Source organism: Procambarus clarkii, chromosome 36, assembly GCF_040958095.1.
Source record: "Procambarus clarkii isolate CNS0578487 chromosome 36, FALCON_Pclarkii_2.0, whole genome shotgun sequence".
NCBI lineage: Eukaryota > Metazoa > Arthropoda > Malacostraca > Decapoda > Cambaridae > Procambarus > Procambarus clarkii.
In genome coordinates, this window is record NC_091185.1 from 7,576,717 (window position 1) to 7,589,374 (window position 12,658).

The 12,658-nt window shown below is 40.7% G+C and overlaps 1 protein-coding gene across 1 annotated transcript in view; it reads left to right on the forward strand.

Annotated features, from left to right (window-relative positions):
• The first annotated feature begins 1,587 nt into the window (after positions 1 to 1,587).
• Klp3A (kinesin-like protein 3A) overlaps positions 1,588 to 12,658 on the forward strand; it is a 99,727-nt gene continuing 88,656 nt past the window's right edge. Inside the window, exons 1-5 of the mRNA XM_045739068.2 lie at positions 1,588 to 1,740; positions 4,105 to 4,237; positions 5,765 to 5,882; positions 9,164 to 9,354; positions 9,500 to 9,655. Of these exons, the coding sequence (XP_045595024.2) occupies positions 1,706 to 1,740; positions 4,105 to 4,237; positions 5,765 to 5,882; positions 9,164 to 9,354; positions 9,500 to 9,655 (633 nt within the window). The 5' untranslated portion in view covers positions 1,588 to 1,705. The remainder of the gene's footprint in view (positions 1,741 to 4,104; positions 4,238 to 5,764; positions 5,883 to 9,163; positions 9,355 to 9,499; positions 9,656 to 12,658) is intronic.

Consider the following 12,658-nt stretch of genomic DNA (forward strand, 5'->3'; position numbering starts at 1 on the left):
GAAAAACATTCAAGACTAAAACTTAATACTAATTGAGTTTAAAGTATAAAATGTGTTTACTTTAATCTCAATTAGTATTAAGTTTTAGGCTTTAATGTTTTTCCTGCCCGAAACGCTTTGCGTAATAGTGGCTTTAGGCATTGTATGTATACTAGCTCTATCTATAAATCTATAAATTTTTGTAAAACCTCTTGTATATATGTACTTTACCTGAATAAACATTTATTTATTATTATTTATTATCAGTATCGAGAGCTGATACTGGAGATCTGTGAAGGTGCGAATGCACCCTGCATGACGGGAGATGTCTCCCTTGTGAATGTGTTAAGATGAAGATGAAGCCACCCAAAAGGTGGCACGGGCATGAATAGCCCGTAAGAGGTGGCCCTTTTGAGCCATCACCAGTATCAAGAGACGATACTGGAGATCTGTGGAGGTGCGACTGCACCCTGCTTGACGGGAGATGTCTCCCGTCTTGTTCGCCACATGTACGAGTGTTTGATAAAGTACGAGTGTTTGATAAAGCTGTTCTCCGCGGGTATAAATGTTCGCTAAAGGTGTTCACCGCAGGTGAGCCCTCCAAGAGTGCGACTTAATCAAACTAGAAATGCTCTATAACTCAAGGGACCCAGAATGTGGAATGACCTTCCCAATCTTGTCAAAGGCTGTACCTCTTTCAACCAGTTTAAGAGTAAAACTAAGCACTACATAAATAACTCCATGTAACCTACCTTACCCCCTAAATGTCAACCCATTAAACTATGCTGTTTGTTGACCAAATTGTACAATTGCTGATTTCTGCCATGTTCCCCTCCCCCCTTTTTCTTTTTTTATTACTTTTTCAACAATTTTTATTTTAATCCTAATTACTATTAAGATTTAGTCTAAGTATTTTTTCCCCCACCTCACCTTGCCCGAAACGCTATGCGTATTAATAATAATAATAATAATATAATAATAATAATAATTTATTTAGGAAAAGTACATACATAGTTGCAGAGTTACAGTACAAACATTCTGTTAGAGGTAGTACATATCCCATACAAAGATAGAGGTAGTACATACAATACCTAAAGCCACTAGTACGCATAGCGTTTCGGGCAAAATTAGTATTAATGGCTTTAGGTATTGTATGTACAATACTAGCTCTATCTATAAATCCATCATTGTTTGTAACTCATCTTCTATGTGTGTACTTTTCGCGAATAAAAAAAAATATTTAATTTTATTTAATTTAATAGGTACGAGTGTTCGCTAAAGGTGTCCGCCGCAGGTACAAGTGTTCGCTAAAGGTGTTCGCCGCAGGTACAAGTGTTCGCTAAAGGTGTCCGCCGCAGGTACAAGTGTTCGCTAAAGGTGTTCGCCGCAGGTACAAGTGTTCGCTAAAGGTGTCCGCCGCAGGTACAAGTGTTCGCTAAAGGTGTCCGCCGCAGGTACAAGTGTTCGCTAAAGGTGTCCGCCGCAGGTACAAGTGTTCGCTAAAGGTGTCCGCTGCAGGTGCAAGTATTCGCTGAAGGTGTTGGCCGCGTGAAGGAGTGATCGCTGAAGGTGCAAGTATTCGCTGAAGGTGTTGGCCGCGTGAAGGAGTGATCGCTGAAGGTGTTGGCCGCGTGAAGGAGTGTTCGCTGCAGGTGTTGGCCGCCGCCGCTGTAGTGAGGTGTGCGCATGCGTCGTCGCCGCCACTACATTTAAACTTGCCTCACCCATGACCCCGTCAACATCATCCCAAAAGCGCAAGATGTGAGTGATTTCCTGATGTAAATATTGGTGTGTGGTGAGGCCAGGTTGTGTGGTGTGTGGCGGACCCGTGTGGCGAGTGGTGGATGGGTATTGTGGCCCCGGAGAGTGATGGGGAGAGAGAGGCGAATGATTGGGGGAGAGAGGGGCGAATGATTGGGGGAGAGAGAGGGGCGAATGATTGGGGGAGAGAGAGGGGCGAATGATTGGGGGAGAGAGAGGGGCGAATGATTGGGGGAGAGAGAGGGGCGAATGATTGGGGGAGAGAGAGGGGCGAATGATTGGGGGAGAGAGAGGGGCGAATGATTGGGGGAGAGAGAGGGGCGAATGATTGTGGGAGAGAGAGGGTCGAGTGATTGTGGGAGAGAGAGGGTCGAGTGATGGGGAGAGAGAGAGAGAGAGAGGGGCGAGAGCAGTAACATATCTGTGGGAGAGTACTCCGGGTGATGCACTTAGCGGTCCTATATATGAGTAACAGCTTCATATTAATAAACAATAATGTATTGTAGAGCCAGCCAGCAGTGTATTGTATTGTATAAATGTATTGTATATAGCCTCAGCCAGCGATGCATTACCCTGGGCAGGTACCCCACAAGTGCTCATACCCCTTTGTCTTGTGTGTGGACGCGGGTATTTATTTATTTATATATGTATGTATATAAGAAGGTACATGTCTTGAGGTCATCTTGAGATGATTTCGGGGCTTTTTAGTGTCCCCGCGGCCCGGTCCTCGACCAGGCCTCCACCCCCAGGAAGCAGCCCGTGACAGCTGACTAACACCCAGGTACCTATTTTACTGCTGGGTAACGGGCATAGGGTGAAAGAAACTCTGCCCATTGTTTCTCGCCGGCGCCTGGGATCGAACCCGGGACCACAGGATCACAAGTCCAGCGTGCTGTCCGCTCGGCCGACCGGCTCCCTAAATGGGAGCCGGTCGGGTTAATTGGGTTAATTGGTACATTGGGTTAATGAGAGTACATATCATTGATGTTTTTACAGTCTTGTAAAGCGTCTAATATGCATAGCATTTTGGGTAGCTCCTTAATCTAACAGATAATTTTAGGCAGGTAATTTGTAGCAAAATTGGAAAATTTAACGAGTAAAGTATATTGTGTAATGTGGTTGTGGATAATTTAAACTACAGATTTAAACTACAAACTATCGTAGCCTGGTGGATAGCGCGCAGGACTCGTAATTCTGTGGCGCGGGTTCGATTCCCGCACGAGGCAGAAACAAATGGGCAAAGTTTCTTTCACCCTGAATGCCCCTGTTACCTAGCAGTAAATAGGTACCTGGGAGCTAGTCAGCTGTCACGGGCTGCTTCCTGGGGGTGGAGGCCTGGTCGAGGACCGGGCCGCGGGGACACTAAAGCCCCGAAATCATCTCAAGATAACAGAGTATAGACTGGTTTACTTAAAGTATATATTCATGTAGAGGGTCTACATATAGATTATATTTCCGTCTTTCTTTTGACACGTAAATAATTTTTGTTTATTATGGGGCCGGGTCCATGATTTCTCATCCTTTCTCAAACATGCATTTTTTTGTGCATAATCTACATGGTAAATGTTCCAACTTTCCCTAATGGATCAATATCATAACATGAACAGGTAAAAAAGTTTTAAATAATTTGAAAATTTCACAATTTCACAAATTAAGTTCACAAATTTAATATTTCACCAATTTTTATTTTATTCATTATGGGCTCAGGATGGCATATATATATAACGTTCATTTTCTTAATATAAAATCTAGTTTTAGAGTATACTTTATTGTAAAAAAAAAAAAGTCAATGTGGCCTTCAAAATATACACAAATTTAGACAAAAAATTTAAAGTCCCAAAGTTATGGGTTTATGAATAAATGCTTTTTATGACTCCTTAGAACTAAGTATCTTGCACATAATGTAAAAATGGTGAGAATAGCTCTGAAACTGCATTTTGTAACTTCTCAAAGTTGAAATCCTGTTCATAGAGAAAAATGAAGGTAAAGTTCTCGCCGATAAATATAGTAATTTGAATTCTTACAAGATTTTATCAAATCTTGTAAGTTTTATTAAATATTGCTTGGCATTTGTACATGAATACTGTATATGAAAGTTGTGGGTCTACGCCTGGTGCTCGACTTTTCTAACACTTCCTATTTTAGCTTCAGATGTTGCACCAATTGTTTTATCACTTGCTTGTTATTTATTTACATCCACAGAGAGCTATTATATCCATAGTTGCATCATGCATGTAAAACCCAGAGAATAATTATCTTTTGATGATACCCGCAGTCCACTAAGGATCGTCAATAGACAATAATGGCAGCCTAAGGGTTAAGCTTGTCGATACTATAACTTATTAACTTTTTGTTTAATTTCAGGATGAAAATGGAAGAAGGCGCTTGTGCGAAGGTGATCCCTGTGAGGGTGGCTGTGCGTATACGGCCGCTTAATGGAAGAGAGACACGGGAAGGATGCCAAGAATGTCTTGATGTAGCTGATAATTCCCCTCAGGTTTGTAAATGTTTTGTGTATATCCATCAGTACCCACTACTGTGTTCGATTTTACCGTAACTAAGTCATAACATGTACAATAATCATTTAATTGTTAGTGGCTTGCCAATTTTAGTGTTCAGATTTCTTCTTTCATTGAGGAAGTACAGTAGCATAGTACATATACAGTCTTCTAATTGGCAAGGGAACAAGGATGGATATAATTATGGATGGCGCCAAATAATGACTTGTAATGTAACAATGAATATTGAAGGTGGTTATAGTAGTGGTAAGTGGAAATAGTTACAATCGTTCCATAACAGAATTACTGTACAGTAGTTAGAAATACAGTATAATGGAATTATGAAGTTCAGTACAATGGCAGGGCATGGATGACAAATTGTTAGGCGATAATGATGAATGTAGATAATATAGAATTAATACAATATAGGTACAGTACATGTATTGCAGCAATTTTTGTAATATTTGTGCTACAGTATTTATACACGCTCAAATTTTAACATAGGCAGATGATGTCACAATAATTTGGCCAACAAATGTTGACCAAACCATACACTAGAAATTGAAGAGATGATGACATTTCAGTCTGTCCTGGACCATTATCAAGTCGATTGTGATCGATTTTTAATATATGTTTTCTACTTCAAAATGACTGCATATTGTGCTTCCCTATGCAAATGTTGTCCAAGTTACCGATACGGTGTGTGTGTGTGTATTCACCTATTTGTTCTTGCGGGGGTTGAACTCTGCTCTTTCGGCTCGCCTCTCAACTGTAACTACTATTTTTTTTCTCCCCCCCCCCCTACACACAGGAAGCAGCTCCATAACAGCTGTCTAACTCCCAGGTACCTATTTACTGCTAGGTAACGGGTGAAAGAAACTGCTCATTTGTGTCTGCCTGGTCCGGGAATCGAACCCGGGCCACAGAATTACGAGTCCTGCACGCTGTCCGCCTGGCTACCAGACCCCCCAATGTTTGTTATTGGCTGTGGAAGAATGTACCATTTAATCACCAAAATTTGTAATTCACAAAACATTGTATTGTACCTTGTAAATTCAGTGTCTATAAATACAATAATTAAAAATAAGTAACATTTGTGTAAAATAAATACAAATGAATGCTGCAAATAGGTCTTGAAATTAGTGAGGATGTTTGTATAGTTTGTCTACAGTGGAAGACTGTTATCTTCCACTGCACCAATAGCACCAGGAAGACCTGGTGCTATTGTGGCGAGGACGGCATTGCCCACATTAGTGATTGTGTGGCTTGCTGTGAAAGGCACTTTTTGTCTACACATTCATAGACCCTTGTTGTTTTCTGTTTGCTATTCCATTCCTGTTTAATATTTTGTCCATCTATTCTCACCTGTCAGGAATGTATCAACATTTCAATTTTTTTTTTTTTATACTTCATCCTTGAATTACGCCATTGATGTTGGTAGAAACTGTTCGCGTAATATTGTTTTCTAAGAAAAATATTTTGAAAGAAAACAATCTTTTGTAATATTAAAATGATATATTTCACAGATTATTGTGCGAGGAACGGAGAAAGCGTTCACGTTTGACTACACATATGCATCAGAGTCTTCAACAGCTGAGGTGTATGAGACTGCTGTGAAAAGCTTGGTTCAGAATTTATTTAAAGGTTAGTAAAGTTCCCCAATCAATCAGGTTAATCTTTTGTAGTTAATTTAGTATAGTTATACAGTATGAGTTGAGATAAAATTGTTTGGTTGAGATGCTCACCTTGGAAGGTATGTCAACATTGCCTTAATAAAATATTTTTCAAGGATAATTTGTAAATAAGCAATGTGAAAGTGGCATTCAATGGTGACGAATTTCAACTGCTTCAATACAAAAAAAGAAAAGGAAATGAAGATCTTAAAAGTTCAGGTTATGAAATAGTCAAATCTTATCGTAGAGTGAAGCAAACTAGTAAAAACATCTTGGAATAATGATATTGGAAGACATTGTGTTTAGAGATCACAATAAAGCAAACAACAAAAGCAACAAAAATTAGTGATTAATGAGTGGCAAAAAATATGCCATACCAATGATTGTACTTTTCTAATCACTGATATTATCCTATACATAATATACAACACACTGCACCTTCCAAAAATCTGCATCATATTGTTCTGGTACCTGATCAATGAGCCTGAATAATTGCAATTTTCAAATGCAGTTATGTATAAATAATGATTGTGTGCATATAAATAATTATACACGGAACAATAAGAAGCAAACATTTGTTCACTTGTTTGGTTGCACAGGCTGGTCTTGGTAACCCAGAGGCAGCAAAATACAGTTATTATATTATGTCACACTGTCTGTCAAACTTTGCTGTCTCCCTGAGCTGGATTTGAAGTTCACAATGCTCAGTTCTTTCAGCTATAGACTGCAACTTATTTTGATACCTCCAATAGTCAGCTCTGGGCTACAGTGATTCATAAATCATTGGTAAACAGCATCATCCAAATCCTAGTGCTTAGAAGGTTTCACTGTCACTTTTCCTTTCACTACTGCTTTTCATTTTATTCACAAACTATATGCTCTGCTAAATATGCTTTGTGAAACAGCACCTATATTAATGCTATACGCCTACCAGCCACAACCACGATTTTCTAGTACCTTTGCCTCATCATCCATGACAAGGAAGTACTTGTACAACTATTACCACACAATAACAGCCAGTGTAAGAGCTTGAGCACCATAAGGTTACATGGCACTTGCATGTAAAGGAAAATGCTGTCTGTGTGCATGGCCCTCAAAGTAGGTCTGAATGCCTCAGAAAAGTGCTTGTGGATTTTATAGTACAGTATATAAACTTAACACTATAATATATTGAATAATATTTACAAATAAAATAGTAGTTTCCCTTCTGATTTATTTTTTGTTTTAATTTGGATTTTGGAGGGAATTTGTGGGGAGCAGATTTTGTTATTTAGAGGGATCTGTTAAGGAGCCTGTTCAGATTTGGAAGGTGGGTGCATACATATTGTTCAGTCCACACGTGCTTTGTCAAAGTAGGTGAGATAACGAATAAAAGAAAGATGCAGAAATCCTTTACTGTTTGCCTAGAATCATTACTCAGATTGCCTCAATGCACTCAAATTGTACTCTTCAAAATTGAAATAAGTTTATCAGGATATATGAACACACACAAAGGGATGTGGTAGCTCAAGTTATTTTTTGCCCTGTTCAATACTTATTCACATATAAAGTCGCCACAAACAATCCTCATATTACTTATCATTCCGAGTGATAAACATTTACATTTTTTCCTGTACACAGGTAATATAGAAAATATACAAATAAATACATGAAAATACTTTTATGAACAAGTAGACAAAAAATATAGGTTATAAATAGACAGCAAATAGATTTAAAAAAGTGGACATTTTGTTCAAAATTATTCTTCAGTGTGAGGTGTCCAGGCTTTGTTCAGGAGCAGTCCTTATTTCTTTGTTTTATATGCCAGTCAACGGGCACTCAAGATCATTATGAGAGGGGCGAGAGACCTTAATACACCACATGAGAAGGGGGTGTGAGACATGCCCTCCCCCCTCCCTTTCCCCCTCCCCCCCTCTATTGCCCTGTCCAACCCTCAGTGCCCCTGCAGTGAGGGTTGGACCTCACCCCCATGCCCTCCCCCCCTCCATATCCCTACTCCGGCCTCTCTTGTGTACCCTAACACTCCTGCCCCTTCTCCATCCCCAAAGCCCCTTTCCCATCCCTACCCCCTCCCTTGCCCCATCCCTACCCCCTCCCTTGCCCCATCCCTACACCCTTTTCTCTGCCCTCCATACCCTCCCAACATCCTCACCCTCTACCCAAGCTTCCATCTGCAGGGCCATAATTGTTATAGAGTTGTAAGAACAACTCTTGTTCAACAAATTGATCAGATTGTTGTAGAATAGTAAGGTATTCTTTAGTGATGAAGTTGAACATTTGTCAGGCAGCGACCACAAATTTCAGCCTTCGTCTGATAATTCAGACTTGGAAATGATCAATAAAGAACCACCTGCAGAGTAGGTGGCACAGCACCCACACACTCCTGACCATGTAGAGGAGGAAGATATTGGTTAGGGAGTTGAATATGATGAAAATAACAGCACAGGCTTTAGTGAACTAGATAAGTGATGGTGAAAGTGTCTGGTTGTGAGTGAAGTATACTTGGGTTAGTGGTAATCCTGCCAAACACAGCAAACCTACGATGTTGCTACATCGTTTGAACATGTTTTAACACCTAACAAGTTGTAACAACCAATATAACAAGTTGTAAGAACATTCCAATACCTCATAAGAATGTTGTGATAAAGTTGTTACATCTTGTTATATGTTGTAACGAGGGAATCATAGGAACTGTTACGTTGTGTGTTTGCAGAGAATGCCTTCTCACCTTTACCTCCTAAAATTTGTAGTGCTGCTTGTTGAAGGAATATTGAGAGTTTTCCAACAGGTTCAAGTGTGTGGGTGTAGTGTCCGTGGAGCTTATACTTAAGCTCTTGGCCCAGCTGCTTGAGGGTTAGGTTATCTTGAGGTTATCTTGATTTCGGGGCTTTAGTGTCCCCGCGGCCCGGTCCTCGACCAGGCCTCCACCCCCAGGAAGCAGCCCGTGACAGCTGACCAACACCCAGGTACCTATTTTACTGCTAGGTAACAGGGGCATAGGGTGAAAGAAACTGCCCATTGTTTCTCGCCGGCGCCCGGGATCAAACCCGGGACCACAGGATCACAAGTCCAGTGTGCTGTCTGCTCGGCCGACCGGCTCCCCAGGGTGTGCTGTGTGGCTGCTCTACTCCACTGCTATATATTACAGTATTTTGCTCTACTGTTTTTAGGAAAGATACTGTATTTCAAATGTATTTACTGTATAAATTGATTGAAAACCAGAAATAATTTGTGGTTTGTGAATATTTTCAGGTTATAATGTGACTGTGGTAGCTTATGGGCAGACAGGCTCAGGAAAGACACATACAATGGGCACAGCCTACACACAAGGTGAATATGATGAAGACGAGGCTGGAGTCATACCTCGCGTTGTGCAAGACATCTTCCGTGGGGTCACCGGTAAAGGAGATTGTGAATTTTTGGTCAAGGTCTCATTCATTGAGGTATGTAATATTCCTGATGACATATACAGTGTTTGCAATTACTGTACAATAATCTTTGCATTTGTGCAATCATAATTTGATACATGGTTTTTAATGTGATATTTTCCAAAATTTGGATTGTGAATTGTTGAATTTTACATTTTAGCTCTACAAGGAGACCCTGTTTGACCTTCTGAGCACAAGAAGTAGAGAAGAATGTGCTGTCGATATAAGGGAAGATCCTAAGGAGGGCATCAAAATCATTGGCCTCACCGAGATTCCGGTAACATCTCTTAACGAAACCATGAGATGTCTTGAACAGGTGAGTCATGTTATAGTTGCACTAGGTCTTTTCTGAGGGAAACACCCCTTGTGGCTTCCTAATGCTAATCTGTTGATATAGTACCAGGCTACAAGTTGCCATCAAATGTAGAGTTCTTTTTGGCCTACCGGGGACAGAGCCAGAACCTGGCTCCCTCAGAGAGGTGCATTGAGCAGTGGCACTATGAAAATTTTTGTATAAATTTATTCATGCCTGCAACCAAACAAGGAAAGGCATCCAGAAATTTGGTGAAAAAAACAGACCTCTGGCTAGAAATGAAACCGTAGCTTCAAAACAGTGAGGGAAACAAATAAAACAAGGCCCCAAAATCTGTTGGTATTACAGATGGGCTACCTGTAAGCATGGGGAATCGGGAAGAATAAATGGAACATGTACACACGATCACCCTAGAAAGTGCAGAAACCTCCTCAATACAGGTAAATGTACCAAAAGCTGTGAATTCTTTCACCCAGAAATTTGCAAGAACTCTTTGGACAGGAAAGAGTGCTTCAATGCTGAATGCCCAGCTTTTCATATAAGAGGTACCAGGCGAATAAAACCGACAGACTACCACTATGAAAACAGCCACTACTCCATCAACCGGGATAATTTTTTAGCAAGAGGAGGAGGAGAAGAATGGCTAAAAATGACCAGACTCTACCACCAACTCGGTCAAATGCTAGAGAGGACGCAAACACAGTGGCCTCCTTACCAGAGCCTCGGATATTAACACCAATTAAAGCATCCAGCACTTCCACTAACACGATAACATCATTTATATTTGCCAACATCCAGGGTATAAAAACACGCAAATCCAACAAAGTTCATTTTATAGATGGTCTCCTTCATGAGGCAAATGCAGTGTTTGCAGCCCTAACGGAAACTCACACAAAGGACTACCTTGATGGTGAAATATGGATCTCAGATTACAATCTCTTCAGATGTGATAGGAAACACCGGCTTCAGGGTGGGGTCAGCCTCTACATCAAAGACACACTCATCTGTACTGAGCTGCTAAACACCTCAAATGATATGGTGGAAGTGCTGATAGTCAAAATAGAGATCCTAAATGTAGTTGTTGTCCTTGTATATAAGTCACCGGAGGCAAACCCTCAGCAGTTTAAAGACCAACTAATGAAAATAGAGCACTGCTTGGAAAACCTCACAAATCCAGCTCCGAACATCATCCTGCTTGGGGACTTCAACCTACGGCACCTGAAATGGAAGCACCTGGCTAATACAGTAATATCAGAAAGAATACCAGGAAGTAGCCTAAATGAGCAGGCACATGCAAATGACCTGCTACGGATGTGCGATAGGTTTGCCTTAAACCAGCAAATAGTAGAACCAACTAGGAAGGAGAACACGCTGGACCTCATTTTCACTAATAATGATGAGTTGATCGGGAACATAATGATTACAAATACCTGTTACTCAGATCACAACTTAATTGAAGTTCTGACAACCATGGGGAATGGACCTTCAAAACCAGTCCAGATTCCCGGTGGAGGAGATTTCAGCATATTCAACTTCAATAATAAACGGATAAACTGGGAACAAATAAACCAGGACTTCACAGAAATAAACTGGGAAGAACAGCTAGGAAATGCAAACCTGAACCAGTGCCTGGAAAAAATAAGCTCAGTAGCACTAGAGATATGTTCAAACCGCATACCCCTAAGAAAAAAGAGAAAGAGATGCAGATTGGAACGGGAACGTCGTTCCCTATATAGGCGAAGAAAACGAATCGCGGAACAACTTGAGAGTCGCACCCTATCTCAAGAACGGCGAAGAAGGTTAGGTAGAGAAATAGAAACAATTGAACTCAAGCTACAAGAATCATACAAAACCCAGGAGAGGCAAAGAGAGCAAAAGGCCATCAGTGAAATAGAGAGAAATCCGAAATATTTTTTCTCCTATGCAAAATCAAGATCAAAAACCACATCTAGTATCGGGCCCCTGCGAAAGGGAGATGGAACTTTCACAGATGACAACAAAGAAATGAGCGAGTTACTGAGGAAGCAGTACGACTCTGTTTTCAGTGAGCCATTAAATGCACTAAAGATTGATAACCCAAATGAATTTTTCATGGATATGATACCAACATCAAATCATATATCAGACGTCGCCCTATCCCCACTAGACTTTGAAGAAGCCATAAACAGTATGCCTATGCACTCTGCACCAGGCCCGGATTCTTGGAACTCCATATTCATCAAGAACTGTAAAAAACCACTATCGCAGGCCCTTCACATTCTGTGGAGACAAAGCCTAGATACTGGCGTTATCCCTGACATACTAAAAACAGCAGAGATAGCACCACTCCATAAAGGAGGAAATAAGGCAGAGGCAAAAAATTACAGACCGATAGCACTAACATCGCACATCATAAAAATTTTTGAGAGAGTGCTAAGAAGTAAGATCACAAAATACATGGAATCACAGCATCTCCATAACCCCGGACAACATGGTTTCAGAACAGGGCGCTCTTGCCTGTCGCAATTGCTGGACCACTATGATATGGCATTAGATGCTATGGAAGACAAACAAAACGCTGATGTAATTTACACAGATTTCGCAAAAGCTTTTGATAAATGTGACCATGGTGTTATTGCACATAAAATGCGTTCAAAAGGAATTACCGGGAAAATAGGCAGATGGATCTACAATTTCCTGACTGACAGAACCCAATGTGTAATAGTCAACAAAATAAAATCCAGCCCATCAACCGTGAAGAGCTCAGTCCCCCAGGGTACTGTGCTTGCTCCAGTACTTTTTCTCATCCTCATATCGGACATAGACCAGAACACAACCTATAGCACTGTATCATCCTTTGCAGATGACACTAGGATTTTCATGAGAGTTGGCAACATAGAGGACACGGCAAACCTCCAATCAGATGTAGATCAGGTCTTTCTATGGGCTACAGAAAATAATATGGTATTCAACGAGGATAAGTTTCAGCTCATGCGCTACGGAAAAATTGAAAATATAAAAACAGAA